This window comes from Chenopodium quinoa, unplaced genomic scaffold (assembly GCF_001683475.1).
Source record: "Chenopodium quinoa cultivar QQ74 unplaced genomic scaffold, ASM168347v1, whole genome shotgun sequence".
In the NCBI taxonomy this organism is placed as follows: domain Eukaryota; kingdom Viridiplantae; phylum Streptophyta; class Magnoliopsida; order Caryophyllales; family Amaranthaceae; genus Chenopodium; species Chenopodium quinoa.
Window position 1 is genome coordinate 583,220 of NW_018743283.1, and position 18,400 is coordinate 601,619.

The following is an 18,400-nucleotide window of genomic DNA, read 5'->3' on the forward strand; positions in this document are numbered from 1 at the left end:
CACTTCTTCGATTTCCTCCTCCTCTGAGGTAGTTGGCGTGACGTCTAGCTCAGGTGAAGGATGCCCGGCCTTCTTAGCCTCTTCTCCGAGGCAGACAATAGGCCGCCTCTCCCTCGTCCACCATAAGCTCAAAAGCCTCAAAGAAGTGGCTCTTTAGCCTGTCCTCAGCATTCTGCTCAATGAGGACCACCTCATCCGCACTGGGGGTCCGAGGTGTTCGCAATAAGAGAGTTAAGTCCTTAACGGACTTCTTTAAACTTTCCACCTCGGCCCTTAGAGCGTCCGACTCGTCCAAGGCCTCCTTCAAGTGTTTTTGGGCTAAGGCCACATCACTCTGAAGCTTCTCGGAGGCCTCGAACCCTTCCCTCCAGCGCTGGCCGTTCAGTAGGGCCTGGTCCCTCTCTTGTCTCATGGCATCTCTGGCCACGGACTCTTGCTGAAGGGCCTCGCCTTGCTTCACCAAATCTTCCGCCTGCCGCGCCGCCTTGTCGGACAAAGCGTTGATTTGGGTTTCGAAATAACGGCGCTGGACGGCCACCTCCCCCGTAATGGCATCCTGGGTCTTCTAAATCTGGGCCCAGGCATGCTTCAGCCGCTCATTCTCCTTGTCCTTCCATTCCAGGAAGGCATTCAGCCGCAGGAAGAGCTGCGTACAGGGTAAATGTGTTAGCAAAGTGAGAGCGAAAAATTGACTAAGTGCATTTGAGGGTAAAAGTTCCCTCAGCGCTGCAATTGATCATGGGGTCGAGGAAGCCCTCATGTATCCCCCGCAGCTTGTCTCGCTGCTCAGCAGGGACGGCTCGGGCCATGGCTTCCCGCATAGCCTTTTTGTCCGCCCCAGTAAGGGACTGGCCGGGCGTCTTCATGTCTAGCTCCTCTGCAATATCTGTATGCAGGACGTAAAGAATTTAATGTAAGTTCAGTAAACAAAAGAGAAGAAACGAAATAGAAAGTCCAAAGTTACTTGGACTGACCGTCAGAGAAGCTTGGAGGGGTAGGAAGGTTGAAAGTGAAGGGTGGAGGCGGCGCAGGTTCATCACCCTCTTCATCCGTCTGGCCAGGCTGGTCGCCGGCCGACTGAGTGACCTCCAGCCAATCAGCTTTCTTGACTCTTTGAACAGGCGGAGTCAATTCAGGCCCAGTCGGTTTTGCCGGGGTCGACTTACCCCTATCGTCCGATTTCTCGGACCCAACATGACCCGGCATGGAGGCCGGATCTATGGACTTGGAGGCCCCGCTATCGCTCAGCCGGGGTTGTTCTCCTTTGGAGTGCTTAGAGGCAGTCCGCGACGTCGTCTTAGCCGCTGAAGTGGAAGTGGTCTTGGACGCGACCGTCTTCTTTTGTTTGGACGCCTTGCCGTCCTGGTCCGTCTTGGACGCAGGGGACGATTGCTTCCGTTTGGACCTGGGGTTGGAGTGGCCAGCTGTAGAGACAAAAGTTAGTAAAAGAAAACATGATAATATAATAGGCCGAGCCAAGTTAGGAAGAAGATCTCTTCCGTAATGCATACACGGACGGGAGGAAGAAATCTAGATGGGTTTACTTACTCCTTTAGTTTGCTCGTACAGCCTCTGGCGAGCCTTGTACCGAGTCAAGTCAATCTCGAACATGTTGACCTCCCCTTTCTGCTCTTGGTCCAGCATCTTGTACGCCTCAGCTACGAGAGAAGAGGAAAAAGAGTTAGAAAATTCTTCAACATCAAATAATATGTGTAAGTGTAAGAATATGTGTCCGTGCGTCCACCTTGGGGCAGATTCTTGTACAGGCCATAGGCGGACATAAAGGTGGGATCCCGCAGCCAGCTGGATAAAGGGACCCAGTTACTTGGAACGCGCTCAGTTCTGCCGCCCCTTCTCACCCGCTTGACTTTGAAATATTCAAGCTGGTATTCCTGGCTGGGGTGGACGGGTGGCTTATCAGGCTTGAGCCAACCGTCCGTATCCGCGTCCAGCTTAGTCAGTGAGTGCATCTCACAGAAAACTGCGAAGTCTGGCTTGAAGCCTTTGCAAATGCACGTCACCAAGTATCCAAAAATGTTCAACCAGCTGTTTGGCATCAGCTGGAAGAGGGCTATGTCATACTCGTCCAAGATTGTGCGGACGAAAGGATGGAGGGGGAAGCGCAGTCCAACGTCTAAGGCCGCCCTGTAGACGCTGAAGGACCTTTGGCGCGGCCTCTCTTCTTCCCAAGCGGCCAAAGCGCGGGACTTCCTTGGAGGCTGGATCTCAAATCCCTCTCCAAGGTGGAGGAATGCCTTGTATTCCTCAAATTTGTGGTTCAGGTAGCCCAAGGTTGTGCTACCCACTGTGCAGGCGTACGGATCCTTGAAGTTGTCAATATTGGCAACATCCTCCTCGGCCGCCTCTTCGCCCTCTGCGGCCGCCGCTCCACCCTCGGCCGCATTCTCAGCTTCATCCTCTTCTCGCTGAGGAGCGCTCCCAAACTCGGAAGACAACACCCTGTCCAGGTCGGCTGCCTCCGCCGAGCTGCGGCTCCTAGAACTATGGCTGCCTCGGGGAGAGATAATGTCTTCAAGTGGTCGTTTGCCCTTATCTTTGGCACCGGCCGCCTGACTCCCAGTAGGAGGAGCTCTTCGACGGGGCAGGTCGGACGGTTCATTAATTGAAACCCCCGTTCTTGGTCTGTCTGACCTGCTATATCGGAGATAGAGTTATGATGGAGTGGGGACGGACGCGTCAGCGTCCGCCCGAGAAGAAGAAGGAGGCCCCTCACAGAGTAGCAACTCGGCCCCATCCATGACCGAGCTGGCATATTGGGGGAACCTCAACCCCGCAGTTTGCCCGGATGTTCCCCCCATTGTAGAAGCTCCTTGAGTTCTTTGACGCTCCTCGAATGAGGAAGTTACTTCCACGGCCGAGCAGTGAGTGCCCGTGGAAGCGGTCGTAGGAGTGGTGGAAGGGGTCTCTACGTTAACATTGTCTGGCCGCATGACGATCATGCATTTGCATCGTCCGTGCCATGTTCGACTGCAGGGACAGAGAAGAATGGGTGGATGTGAGTTGGTACGCACTAGAAATGGACCCACTCCATGAAGGAGACAACTCGTCTCCGTCCACTCTAGACTCCTCAGTCCCAGGCGAACGACCGGCCTCATGAGGAGAAACGGACGAAGCCGAGTGTTGAGCTAGCTTTTAAATAAACAACGAAATAAAAAGACAAGGAAAAGAAGGTGACCTAATAAACGGCGCGTCCAAAGGGAAGTTGGAAGAACTAAAGCCCTTTCCGCAATGGCAAGACGGTCGCATCTCTCCAAAGCAAGACGGCCTATCTTCAACCAGGGAAGTTGGCAGAGCTAAAGCTCTCTTCGCATTGGCGAGACGGCCGCCTCTCCCAAAAGCAAGACGGCTTACCTTCGTCCGCGCCATTTGTATAGACAGGCGTTCGCTCTAAAATTTTCAGGCGGACGGAAAGCTGACAAAAACATAATACACTTGTACGCACCAAGGCTATTTGAGGTTAGAGGAGTCGGCCTGTAAGCGTACGAGCCACCCCCTCTGAGGGGCAAATGTTGTGGGTAAAAATACCCCGTATACATGGACCAATCCCATAGTGAAACGTGTCATCACGGGAAGATGCCACGTAATTCAGAGCCCTTAAAGCCGCAGGCCAGTCTTGTCGTGACACGTGGCCAGTCAGAGGGTGACACGTGTCGTCACGAGAATATGCCATGTGTTAAGGACATTTGTTCCCTTAACAGTAAACATGCCAGAAAACCCTAGCAACGTCAGGGCCCAAATCCCGAGAGATAACAATGAAAGCCGCAAAACGGCGCCCCCAGAGTAGCACGTGGCATTCGCTGAATGCACAGCCAATCACGTCACGCAAATCTAGGGTATAAACCCTAGAGAGGGGAACGAGTCCCACCCCTATAAATACCCCAAACATTTATGATGGGAAGAAAATTCAGACAATTGAAAAACAACAGAGCATTAAATAGCTCCAACTTCTCTCTACTTTCTCTCTGTAGCCTTTTCCGTTCTGATCACTGACTTGATCGTCAGAGGCGAATATTCCGTTGACCAGAATATTCTTTGTTTTGCAGGTGGGACCGACTCATTGCCAAAAGAGCGTGACCAGTATCCCAGGAAATCCAAAAAACACCCGAAACACGGCTGGTGTCTGGCAAAGAGATTCTGAGTGCATCGCCTCTATATCATTGAATTTTTATAAAGATCTTTATTCGGTCTCAAGCGATGCTTCTACCCAAGATTCTAATTGGTGGGATCAGTTGCAATTACCATCTCTCTCTTCAGCTCAGCAACAGCTTCTTATGGCTCCTTTTTCTGCTCAGGAAATTCAGAGTGCTATTTTTGGTATCGATGACAACAAATCTCCAGGACCTGATGGATTTTCTTCAGCTTTCTTTAAAGCCCACTGGTCTGACGTTGGTTCGTCTGTTGTTTCGGCGGTTTAACACTTCTTTTCTCATGGGTATATGTTAAAAGAATGGAATCGTACCTTCCTTGTTCTGCTTCCGAAAGTAGAAAATCCTGAACTAATTTCTCAGTTTCGGTCGATTGGTCTCTGCAATGTGATTTATAAGTGTGTTGCTAAGTGTCTCACAGGTCGGCTTCGCTTGATCTTGCCTAGTTTGGTGGCTGATTACCAGAACGTGTTTGTTCCAGGTCGTCTTTTATCGGATAACGCGTTGATTGCTCATGAGGTAATTTCTTTTATGAACAATTCAAAGGCCAAGAAGAGGTTTTATGCAGCTCTCAAGTTAGATATGAATAAAGCTTATGATCGGGTTTGGTGGGATTTTTTTACTTCGGGTTCTATAGGCTTACGGCTTCCCACCTAATTGGATTCATATAATTAGTCAATGTGTTTCGACAGTTTCTTATCAGGTGCTCCTTCCCCAGCTTTCCAGCCTCAGTGTGGGCTTCGTTAGGGGGATCCGCTTTCATCCTATTTGTTTGTCCTCTGTATGGAAGTCCTTTCTGCCATGCTTAGGAAGGCCGAAAGAGATTCTCTTATTCAGGGAGTCCGTATTTCCAGGGGTGGCCCCTCAATTTCTCATTTATTTTTCGCGGATAATTCCTTGTTGTTTTTACAGGTGTCTCCTACAGCATGTGACAATCTTATGGCTCTCCTAACTGAGTTTTGCGGGTTATCGGGGCAGGTGATTAACTTACAAAAGTCGTTCGTTAAGTTTAGCCCGAATACGCCGGAGGATTATCGGGATTATCTTTCTAGTAGCCTGAAACTTCATTGCAAGCCCTCTCTTGGTTCTTATTTGGGGTTACCGGTTGAGTTCGGTCGCAGTAAGGTGGATGACTTTGGTTTTCTGATTGACAAAGTGGTTAAGCGACAATCTGATTTTGCGGATGTTGGTTTGTCTTCTACTGCTAAATTAGTAATCATTAATTCGATTTTGGTCGCTTCTTTCAATCATATTTTATCGGTGTTTAAAGTTCCTCCTTCAATCTGTTCTCGCATTGATAACTTGTTGGCTCGATTTTGGTGGAAATCAGATTCTCAATCTCGAGGTTTAGCGATGCGTTCGAAATCTCTTCTTCGGCCTAAAGGGCTGGGAGGTTTAGGTATACGTCAATTGGAAAGCTTTAACTCTGCGCTCCTTACTCGGCAATGTTGGCGCATTCATCAACATCCCCAGCTTTTGGTTTCGAGGTTGCTTACTGCTAAGTATCCTTCCCTTCGTTCTTTTAAGACTCGGACGATTCCTCGGTCTTCTTGGGGTTGTCGCAGCCTTTTAACGGGCCTGTCCACTCTTGATCGGGGTATTGCTAGGAAGGCCGGTTTGGGTTCTAAGGTTCGTATACTTGAGGATGATTGGGTCCCAAGGGGGCCTGTTGTTTTTCGTGATGGTTCTGGTGTGTCGGATCCTCTGACACATGTTTCTTCTATTATTAATCCGCGTTCTTACGCGTGGGATTCGACTTTAGTTCATCGGCTTTTTTATACTTCTACAGCACTTCGCATCATGGCTTTGGATCGCCCTCTTCAGCCAATGGACGATTTCGTTTACTGGAAGTTTTCTAAGAATGGATCTTTCACTACTAAGTTTGCTTACGCAATGTTGCTAAGACATTCGGTGTCTTCCAGGGTCTCGGGTACAATTCCGGCCTCTTGGTGGAAGCACTTCTGGGGGTTGCCTCTACTGCCAAAACTCCAATGTTTTTGTTAGAAATTACTTCACAATGCTCTGCCTCTCTCTGGGACTCTACAGCTCCGAGGGATACTGATTGATCCAACTTGCGTGTTCTGTTACCAAGAACGTGAAACAACATGCCACCTATTTCGTGACTGTTCATTCACTTATCATCTTTGGGCCAGTGCTCCGATTGCCTTTTCATCTCCACTTTTGCATGGAAAGCCTTTTACTGACTGGTTTATTGATACGGTCTCTGAGCTTCGTTCCTTTCAAAATTAGGACGGTTTGGTCTCCTTTGTTTCCTTTTGTTAGGCAGTTTGGATTGCACGTAACCACAAAATTTTTAGACAAGCAGTATTGTCTCCTGGCGTGATTTTCCATTTGATGCAGGACTGGATCTCTAAGAGTGTTTTAGCGCAAGGGTTCAGGTCCCTTGTTCGCTCGTTAAGGAATTCATCTCTTACTAGTTCGACAGCTTCTGATTCATGTTATATACAGGGTGATTTTTCCTCTACCTTTGATGTTTGCCTTCTTTTTGATGGGGCCTGGAATGCTCAGAATCTTAGTGCCGGAGCAGGTTGGATTTTTAGGGAAGTGTTTTCAGATTCCGTGTTGGGAGGTGGCTCGAGAGCCTGTCACTCCTCTTCGGCCCTTCAGTCTGAGTTACAGGCATGTTTGTGGGCTCTTCGGGCTGCCGGTCGTCGGGGCTTTCGTCGTCTTCTTATCTACTCTGATTTTTCGAATCATTTTTCTCTTCTGCGAGATGGTGGTGACGGAGATATTTCTTGCCACTGGTTGCTTTACGAGATTCGGTTTTCTGTCTTGCAGTTCTCTATCTGCAAACTTCGCAAGGTTCCTCATCAGTGGGTTGCCGTCGTCGACAATTACTTAGTTGGACCTTCTAGTTTTAGTGTGTATTTTCTTTTTTAGGTCTTCTTGTCCAAAAAAAAAAAGGTTGGAAGAAAGTTTTCGTATCACTAGGCCAACAGAATGTTACAAGCAAACAATAAGGGTATTTACAGATGAGGATCAAATACAACAACGTCCCAATTGAGCCAAACAGAAGAACTACTCCAAAATCTAGTTTAACACAAGCTTTGTTTCTCTTCATCTTGGAAACAAAATTGACTTCATGCCTGATCAAAATTGAGCTCCCACAATTCTTAATTACAATGACAAAAGACGGTTAAAAAAAATAATATAAGATGAAGCGAAGATATGACATAGCTACAAAGTGTACGAGATTTGCATTTCAAGATCTTGTAATCCTCCATCCAAAAACCAAAGTCGCCGAATGACTAGTGAGTTATTTTTTCCATGGCTTTAAAGAGAGAACAATGATTAAAATGATGATGAGAAGTATAATTATGGCAAAGCAAGTCCATTTTCGAGTATTCTTCTGGTGTTTCCTAGCAGTATGCAGTTGCTCAGTTCCTCCCCTAACAAAGGAAGAAGCTCTACCAACATTAGCCTGGATGTCATCTAACTGCTCACCTTGATACTGAACCAACACTGCCATATCTAGAAATGTCTGGTGTAGTTCCATTAAGTTTCTTTCGATATCTTTGACAGCATCGTGCCTCTCTTGGATCTCAGCAATCGTATCTAGAATTTGTCCTCTGCCCTGCAGTTTCACAAGAACGACTTCATGCATCAGTTCAAATTGCTCCTTAATAAAAGATACAATTGCACTAAAGCAAATTCACATGACAGTTCACATTTCACACTATATAAATTATAGCATTCAGGGTATATATAACAAGATTGTATGGGACAAGGGCATTGGTGCATTGCTGTATGCATTGTGCCACTTAATCGATATCCTACAAAAACTATGTAACCAAATGTTTAAGCACTTAACATGAGATATATATTAACACTTCTGATGTTAGTGAGAAAAGGACCTAATTGAGGAGGAACTTTTTTTCAAAATTTACTTATATCTATTGTACAGGTTCACCCGATTAGCATAGAAATCGAACCAAATCAATGCAATTACTCCTTCCGTTTCATAGTGAACTCTGCATTTTTTGTCAGGCACTGAGATTAGTTGTAGTGACTGAGCATAGGAAAAGGCAATAATATGATTTCTATCTTGCAATTATAAGAACATGTGAAATTGGTTTGGGAACAATTCGAAATAGTAGATGAATGGAGTATCTTGTTTCACCTAAATTGCATTCTTCAAGTATAAACCTGAATGAATAAGAAGAACTGAAACTTAACAGAATTATAAACCACGTCTTGAATGGTAAATTCTACATTCCTAGCTATCCTCGGGAAAAGAGTTGACCTTCAACATTTGTGCAAATCAATACAGGAAAATCTAAATGACTCCCATTCAGTTCTCTAGTTAGAAATCCAAACAAAGTTATCAAAGATCTATAAAACTTTCATTTGAATATTTTATAGAAATTTACATTTTCTTGGAAGATTCAAATATGTAAACAAGAGCATTTAACTTAGATTAGTGTAAACTAGTAGATATTACACAAACTTTGAGTTATTGTATACTGTATTTGTATTAGCTCTTAAACTTTTTCTGGGAGTCTGAGTGTTGTCCGTAGCATCTGCTACAACACGACTCAATCGTATTGATTACTGCTTAGCCCTATTAATTTCAGTTACAGTACGTTAACTCTCGACCAATTACAACTATAATGACGAGTACCAAGGATCGTTAGAATGTCTCAATTTTACTACAGTTCTTCCACTCCATATTAATAATGTTAGAAAGTTTCTTCCTGAGTTTCCAGTGCCTACATCAAAAGGGAGATTCTATACTGCTTTTTTTACTTCTGGCTCTGAGAATCCTTCCAAACCAGTAGGCAAATTTGAAACATTCAAAATTCTAAGGTTTTGTCTTTTACGGACTTCTAACCACTACAAGAACCACTACCATACCAAAACTACTACGAAGTGCTTCCAACTTACCACGAATGATGTAACTATGTCTAACCTCAGCTACCTAAAAACTTTAAAAGATACGGAGTATTGCCAAAAAGACCCTATAATAATAAACCTCTACGGTCTCAGACTTTCAGATAAGTGCTACCAAGTTCATGTCACAGATAAGAAAATTTAGATAAAGGTCAGTATGTTCAGTACGGAAAATTCAAGAGAAAAGCATTAAAACTAAACATCAAAAAGTAAAATGGCCCTGTGACTCCATGAGAGTGAATCGAAGGGATGCTTCATTGTGCATACAGAGCTTGAACTAAACTGTGTACGGACTACTACGGAATAAATAAAATGAGTAATGTACATCATTCAACCACAAGTTTTACCTTACCAAATTCTTAATAAACATACTCCTTTGTCCTCAAATAATTGTCATGTAAACTATTTTAGTCAGTTTTTAAATAATTGCCCAGTCACTTTAAACATAATATTTCACTTATCCAACCAATCCATCCATAAGATGACGGCCCCACTACTAACTATCCCACTCTCCTGAGTCATCATTCTTTTTTTGGTTTTTTTTTTTTTAAGTTATGCCTGTAGGTTTTTGAGTTTCTAAAGTGTGTCTATGGTATTTCAAAATTACAAGTTGTGCCCTTCAACTTATATTGTTTATTCAATCGTATCCTCACACGTTAACTCGATGTTAGTAATTTCAAAAACATTGGAAGTAATAAAAAACGGATGAGAAAAAAGAAAAAAAAAATTACACTGTGAGCTTGAAATATCAAAAATTGCTTTTAGAAGAAAGAAGAAAAGATGTGAAAATGTGGAAAAAATGCTTAATGCTAATCCCCTTACTTAAAATTTAACCCAATTTAGGCGTGAAATTTCTCTCTAAAACGGGATAATTAACACTTAACACAATTACTCACGTTTGTGTTAACGTTAGAGGGTACCATTAAATAAACACATTAAGTTGGAGGCACATTTTGAAAAAGCATGAGCACACCTTAGAAACTTTACGAGGTATATATTTCATGTGATGTAAAGCCCTTTACTAACTCTTTCCCCTTAATTAAATTTTACTCCATGTATTCTTTATTTTCCAAAAACTTACATAGAAGATATATTTATCAATGGAAAAATTGTCCATAATAATCCAACCTTTGCCTCATCCGCCCAAAATAATCCCACCTTTCGATTATTTTTTAATAATCCGACCTTTATTATCAATCTGCTTCTAATGGTCCCAGGTGACCTGTAACCGGTTAACTAGGTAATTTTTTTTAAATAAAGGTTAATTTACACGTGTTACAACGTGGTTGGTAAATAATAAGTTTTAATTTTATTTTTTTTACAGAAATGGTTATTTAACATTAATTAATTATTTTAAACTAACTTTTGTAAAAATAATATAAAAAGAAAAAAAACAATTTGAGAACCACCTCCTCAACACCACCATCGGCCCAAACTAGGCCATTCGCCGCCCGCCCTGCCGCGTTCACACCCTAGCCCCACCGCGTCCTCACCCCAACTCCTCCGCGCTGGTCGTTGTCCATTCCCTAACCCCTTCCGTTGCCTTAAAACCACCACCCTTATTACCGAAATGGCGAAACAACGGGCCAGAATTAAGGCGTGGGAGTGGGAGGAGACCGAAATCAAGGCGTGGGAATGAGAGGATGGCCAAAATCGAGAAGTGGGAAAGGGAAGGGGCCGGAAAAGGGACGGGATCGGGAGTGGGAGAAGAAAGGGGCCAGAAAAGAGGCATGGGGTTTTTCGAGGGTAGGGAGGTCGGGATCGGGACGGCGAAGGAGTTTTTCGAGGGTTGGGCTGGTGGAGGTAAGTCGACGGTTCAGGAAAAAGGAGGCATGGTGGTCGGAGCGGCGCTCCAGTGCTAGGGGGAAGGCAGTGGGTTGAGTTGGTGGAGGTGGCGGCCATGGAGGGTGGTTGGACGATGATGGGGTTGTTTTTTTTATCTAATTAAATCAAAATTATTTTTATTTTTTCTTTTAAAAAAATATTTATTTTTTATTTTTTTGACCAATCAAATACCGAAACGTGTTATATGACTTGTTACAACAAGTTAAGTGACCGGTTGGGACCATTTAAAGCTGATTGATATTAAAGGTCGGATTATTTAAAAATAATCAAAAGGTGGGATTATTTTGGGCGAATGGGGCAAAGGTCGGATTATTGATGGCAATTTTTCCTTTATGAATTATCTATAATATTATTAAAATTCATGGGGACAACATGCTAACGACATGTGTCACTCATATGCCACATATGCACTACATGTCATCCTATATTCCTATTGTCATCCCTTTTCTCTCACCATATTGAATTGTATTAATGTTTAATTTTTTTTAACAAAAACTCTTCATTAGTCTAATTTTAATGCTATATAATATTTTTTTTGAGGGGATGCTATATAATATAATAGTGTTTAATTTGATTGAAAAACTTTTCATATTGACCTCTTATTACATTTTCATTTAGTTATTAATATTGTTCAATATTAATTCTTCTAAATTAATTTAATCAAACCTATAATATATGATAATATGGGGCATCGCCCGGGTCAATAACTAATTTTCACTTAAAATGTGTGCAGTGTGCCAAAACCTAAGAGCTCAATAGTTTAATGGAGGATGGATGGATTATTAAACACCTACAATTAAGACGATGGGTGGATGGAAGTCTAGATATTACTCCGTATTATCTAATAACAAAAAAATCCATTCCCCTTGTAAACTACATTCATGGACAAAATAATACAGAGTAGGCGGCAATTAATATTTGGATCAATCTATATACTATTATCATTCTCTCCGTCTTACGACTAGTGTGTAGTCCAGACGTTGCATTAGATTGTTACCTTAATTATTCCTTTGATTATATGTACTAGCATATCATATCATCACTAATATATAAAGCTGAACTTTTAGCCAATATGAGACATTAACACTTGACGTCCCAATTTTTCGCCAAGTGTCACACCACGCGATAATTAATAACTAAAATTACATGTAGGATTTATTAGAATATATTTTTTATGGAATACGATAAAAAAAAAAAAAAAAAAAAAAAAGTTGGATAGATTCAATAGGATAAAAAAGTAATTTTAGAGTTTTATTTTTAATAAAATTTGGATAAATTAGTACATACAAAAGTTATTTTAATTTAGAGTTTTGTATCAATAAAACTTTTGGTTTAAATTAGAATTTTATTTTCAATAAAATACCAATATTATACATATAATCATTCAATTAATTCTTAACATGCAACCGAACTTTTCTTAGATATTCGGAGAAAATGAAAAGAGATCACAACTTTAGTCTTTAGATGACCGTTGTTTTTTGGTTGTACATTATTGATAGCCATAAACGGACAAGTGATTATTAATCCATGAGTAGAATATTCAAATACCAAATGTATTTTTGATTAAAAAAAAAAAATAGTTTAAAATTCTATAAAGTATAAATAATTCGGGCATCACACGGGGCACACAACTAGTTTATAATATGGTGGATAATTGGCTTAAATGGTTAAATAGTCATGTTTCTTAGAAGATGTTGGGACGTTTCTAAGAATGCCTATGGGTTAAGTGTCATATGATCAATTTTCATCACTCACCTTTGTAGCTCTCTAAACACCAAAAAAAATAGATATCTAGTAATTCAACCAAACACCGACTCTTACTTTCTCTAAGTAAGATTCTATTAAAAGCTTGTTCATAATCTTAAAAGACATTTTATATGTAACGAAAGAATACTACATTCACGCTGTCAAAAAAAAGAATACTACATTCTCAATATTAATTCATTCATTTTTAATCCTGCTTTGATGACACTCACAAGAAAAATAGCTCATATAAGTTCAAATATCAGTAATTGTACACAAATTTCAAAGATAATGAATCACGTAGAGATACCTTGAATGAATAATTAGAGAAAGTGATTAACAACTACAAGTCAAAGAAATTCACATGTCCACATTGATCCAGAAATAAATTATTCTACATAAAATATTCATATCTACCACATGATCAATCATTCATCCCAATTATCAAATCTCCCTATTCATATTATTCATCAAAATCACAACCTTTCACCACAAAACTAATTTAAAAAACAATACATAAACAAAAAAAAAACAAAATTAAAAATAAGAAAAAACAAACCTGTTGTTGAATAGCCTTTTGCAGAAAATTCTCACTTTCACCAGTACTAATCAACAAATCAACAGTCTTTTCATCAGGATTTTCACCAGTAACAGTAAAAAACCTTCTTTCAACAGTCTCCCTATATTCCCCACTAATCTTCTCCCTTAACTCCTGAAATTCATCCATTTTCTCCTTCAATTTCTTCCTTAACCCATTAACAACCGAAGTCCTCGTCCGGTCCGCTGAACTCCCCGGTCCACACCCGGCTATACTCCGGTTCGCAGCATTAGACCGGTCCAACGCTTCCAACCTTACTTTGATCATTTTAGCCTTCTTCAATGCAACCCCAACATCGCGGTCCATTCTAGACCGGAGGTCTTTAACTGAACCGGCAGTGTGGGCCGTTTTGGTTTCTTCATGGGATGATCTTAGTTTTTTATGGACTTCTTCAATCTCCTTTAAATCATCTTTGATAGTCTCGACGTCGTCGAAGAACTTGTCGAGGTTTACGCCTGGGTTAGGGGTGGGAGAACCCATCTCTAAGTCACCCGGGTTTTCTCTGAACCGGGAGAATGAGCTTGTAATAAGATTGTTCATTTTTTTTATGGATTATTTTTTGGTTTTGGGTTTTTTGTGGAGTTTGATTTGTAAATGGAGATGAATTTAAATGTAAAAGTGGAGTTGGATTTGGTTGATTAGTTGAATTGTCAAAGTTGGAGGTACAGAAAAAGAAGATGGATGAAGGAGTATGTAATACTAGTTCAAGAGGATGAAGTCAATGGGAAGGAGAAGACTTTGACTAAATTGGGGAGTTTGGATTATAATAATACAAGCAGAGACGATTGATGTATGGTTTTGGCTGCCAATTGGAGTTACTCCGTATTTGCTAGATGCGGTTGCAGAACTAGTACTACTAAAAGATGGGAAAGGGAAGAACCGATGAAGCATCTAGGAAAGTGACGTCTAGCCGTAAAGCTTGGGGTAATATCGTAAGGCTACCGCTTAGGTATGAGGAATTCTTGGACTCTTAACCGATATAAAGTCATAAATGATTCTACGGCTATTTCACCAAATGTCACTGAGTACTTAAAAATTCATCAAATGTCATCGGGTTTTTCAAAATTCACCAAATGCCACTGACAAACATTATATTATCAAGACGTGCCATTAATGAGGTATGGCCGTTAACTATCCGTTACAATAATTCTTAATTCACCAAATGTCACTGAATACTTTTGATTTTTCATAAAATGACATTATTTATATAAATTATTACACAATATACCTATGACTTAATGAGTTATAACGCCTAGTTAATTAGTTTCACCTTTTTTGAATTTTTTTGGGGTAAAATAGCCGTTACACCCAATTTGTTGTATAAATTTGAATGCACAGCTAAATTGTTATGCCATTCTAGTTTTTAAATATTAGAAGTCAACAGTGTTGAATAATTTAGAGTATTTGAGACAAATTGCATGGTATTTAATTATTTGCTTATAAAATGGTACTACAATTAATTAAACTAGTAATAAGAGCAAATAAAGGATTAGTAAACTCCATTAACGCAATTCGATCGAACGCGAGATGAGGGTAAAACTCATTGAATTACCACCCGATCAGGTTATCACCACTTGACCGGGCGCGTATGCGAGGTTGAGAAAATCTGCTCCGTCACTCGATCACTCTAAATTATTCAACACTGTGGACTTCTAATGTTCAAAAACTATAATGACATAGCAATTTAGTTGTGCATTCAAATTTATACAACAAATTGGGTGTAACGACTATTTTACCCCAAAAAAAAATTCAAAAAAGGTGAAATTAACTAGCCTTATAACTCATTAGGTCATAGGTATATTGTGTAATAATTTATATAAAAAAAAAATCAAAAATAGTCAGTGGCATTTGGTGAATTAAGAATTATAGTAACGGATAGTTAACGGCCATACCTCAATAATGGCACGCCATGACAATATAATGTTTGTCAGTGGCATTTGGTGAATTTTGAAAAACCCGATGTCATTTGGTGAATTTTTAAAGTATTCAGTGGCATTTGGTGAAATAGCCGATGATTCTAATAAGGGCATAATGTGCATTTACATTTACTGTACTTGAAAAAATGATGTCATAACACATGGTATTTCTGTATTTCATTGTACTTTCAATAGTATCACTATCATACCAACCACCTTATTTAGTGATACCGACAAAAGTAAAAATGTTATGTTGGTATTGATATAATTTGTTGACTTGTTGGTATCATGTGAAATACCAACGTGTGATGTTATGATTTGTTGACTTGTTCGTATCATGTGAAATACCAACGTGTGTTGTTATAACTCTAACAGTTAGAGTCCAAGAATTCCTCGCTTAGTATTGGTACATACTTCGTAAGGAATATTACATAACCTTGCGGGGGTGCGGTATGAACCAATACATACTATCTAGGTTTAGTTTATGAGTTTATTTGTGTAATATTTCGTGCTCTATAGTACTTTGATTTTTTAATTTGACCAAACTTAAAGTTAAAATATAAAATTTTCAATTTCACAAAATTTTAAATGAGATGTAATTAGATACTTTTTAATATAAAATTTTCAAATATAAAGTTTACATAGTTTGTAAGTTATGAAACTGAAAAAATTCAAAGATAATTAAAGGCAAATCAAAAGATAACATATGATTTAATCTAATATATATAAATAAAGTAGGCACTTTTGGAGAGTATTTGGAGCACCATGTAAATAAAGGTATTATTTTAACCAATAAGAAATTAGATTTCTATTTTATTTTAGAATTAAAAAATTCACTCGCTAGCTAGATAAAAGTTAGATAAAAGTGACGAATTAGATTTGACATATCTCTGATTTTAATGCCACGTAGATTAAAATCAACAAATCAAATTATTTTCATGGAAAAAAAATAAAAATTCAATTATATAGATAAATTACATGTACACCAAAAATATAAATAAATAAATAAATGAAATAAAAACTCACAATTCAATCCCCAAAACCCACTACGTATGAATAAAATAAAATATAGATATAAATATTAATAATAATACACTACGTATGAATGTTGGTACTTGATGGTTGTATATTCAAATAATCTAATCTAATATATATATTTATAAAGGTGAGTTTTTTTCCTGAGTTTTTAGAGAGCCACGTTATAACACCCCAATAATTCTCTCTTAAAAACCTGTGAGAAACCTGTATATAACCTGAACAATTTCAAGAGAATTACTGGTGTGCTACCGCCACGTGTTCAAACGTTAAGGCTATCTCAGAAATTAGCAGCGGAAAACCAAAACAGTTTTAAATAAACCTCAAAACAAAGGAATTAAATCAAAATAAGTATTACAAGTTGGAACCATTAAGGCCCTTATTCAAAACCTAATAAAAGTAGTAAGTGATTAAATTCAGAGTCCTAATAACTTCAAACTCAAAAGAATTAGTGTCATCTAAAAACAAATTAAATTAAATTCCAACTTTGCAAAATAAATAATATGGAAACAACCAACTCTCCACTCAAGATCCCACAACCCTGATGAATGCTGCATGTGTAAGAACCTGCGGTTATTCTGCTCCCCAATATTACAAGTGTAAAAATTGGATCGTCACAGAGTCATTGAAAGGCGAAGGCCATGACCAAAGAGAGACACACACAAAAGCACGCAGTCAGCAAAGCTGAGTACATACAAGCTGCGAAAACGAATTGAGAAAATACCTAACATGCTACTAGTATTCAAGCACAAGCATCATTAAATATAGACTCAATTCACGACTCGATTCACAAATTTATTAAGACCTCACTATTTAATATTAACTGACTCGTTTATTTATTTCATTGGATTTAGCAATAGACAAGGTTGTCCAACCCATGTCCCATTTGGAACATCAATAAAGAAAAACCCCATGCCTCCTTTCGGAAACATCAATAAACATCCAACGACCACGGGCGCGACTCCGTGACCGTAGTTAGTATGAGATCTCACCTAACTCCTAGTTTTAGAAAAAAATAATATTTGAAAGAAGAGACTCGTAGATCAGACGGCCTCGAGAAAAGTACACGGTTAATACCCCATGTACCCCAACCCCTGATTGTCATTACTCCAGAAGTGCACCAATCCAGAGTTTTATTGCTCATCCATCTTGCACTTTACGTGATTTACAGGTTTAAACTTGGTGATGACTCATGCATAACAATACAATCAATCCAATATCAATTCAATCAAGTAAAACAACTTTTCAATTTCAATTCTTGATTTATTAGTGGCAAGCAACATTTATTATTTATTCCATTACTACCTCGGTGTATAAACACCTTGAGTGCATAAGGCACCCCAAAACCTTAACCTCGTCTTACAAGACTTGAATTCCTCCTTTACTCATCCTGTTTACATAATCCTGAATGAGTAATAATTTGATCTTTACACCAATCACATACCTTTGCCTTTAAGCGCACCTTGCATAAATAAAGCACAAATAATACTTGCATTATAAACTAGTGCACATCATTTGAAATTCACAATGTATAACCAGACAATTTAACCCAGTCAATCCTATACATGATACTAAGTTCTCGATCCATCCTTAAACATGCACCTACAAGCAAGGTTTCGTATCTTGTACGTACCTTGTATAAACAATCCGGTTGGCCACTTTAAAACTAGAAGTCGCCTTCTACAAAGTCCTCTCCTAAACCAAACAATTAGGAATAAATCAATACCAAAGCAATTTAAATTACAGCAATACTAAACTACTTTAAAACCTCTTAAATTACCAAAACAAGGTCTTTAGATTGTCCCCAAAAATCAAAGTTAGTAATATAACATCCCAACTTTAAGTTTACATGTTAGAATTATGAAAATATAGTGTTTTATATCAAATTACAACAACTTTAAAGTAGGTAATTAAATCTGGAATTTTGTTTTAAATATATAAAATAACCCCATAAGCATAATTACTTGAAATAGTCATTATATAGCAAGTTAGTGTGTTAAAAACCCAAGAATATATCAATTCAATGCAATTAGAGGCTTCAAAATAAAAGGTATAAAATCTGAAAATTATTTTTAAAGTTAGAATATCAAGTTCAAAGCTTTTTTAATCACAAAATACTCACAATAATTATTTTATAGGTTTAGAAGCCTAAAAACATGAAATTAACACTACTTGTTCATAAAGAT

The 18,400-nt window shown here is 39.3% G+C and overlaps 2 protein-coding genes across 2 annotated transcripts; one reads left to right on the top strand and one right to left on the bottom strand.

Annotated features, from left to right (window-relative positions):
* The first annotated feature begins 1,219 nt into the window (after window positions 1–1,219).
* LOC110735439 lies at window positions 1,220–7,067 on the top strand. The gene is made up of 6 exons (XM_021915630.1): window positions 1,220–1,318; window positions 4,065–4,410; window positions 4,588–4,685; window positions 5,079–6,089; window positions 6,213–6,386; window positions 6,528–7,067. The coding sequence occupies exons 1-6, from the start codon at window positions 1,220–1,222 to the stop codon at window positions 7,065–7,067; spliced, it is 2,268 nt and encodes a 755-aa protein (XP_021771322.1).
* Window positions 7,068–7,112: 45 nt separating this feature from the next.
* Window positions 7,113–14,413, bottom strand: LOC110735392 (syntaxin-121-like). Its single transcript, XM_021915578.1, has 2 exons — window positions 13,225–14,413; window positions 7,113–7,761 (listed from the first exon to the last, which is right to left on the bottom strand). Exons 1-2 carry the CDS (start codon window positions 13,801–13,803, stop codon window positions 7,444–7,446), a joined length of 897 nt encoding a protein of 298 aa, XP_021771270.1. The 5' UTR covers window positions 13,804–14,413; the 3' UTR covers window positions 7,113–7,443.
* Window positions 14,414–18,400: the final 3,987 nt, after the last annotated feature.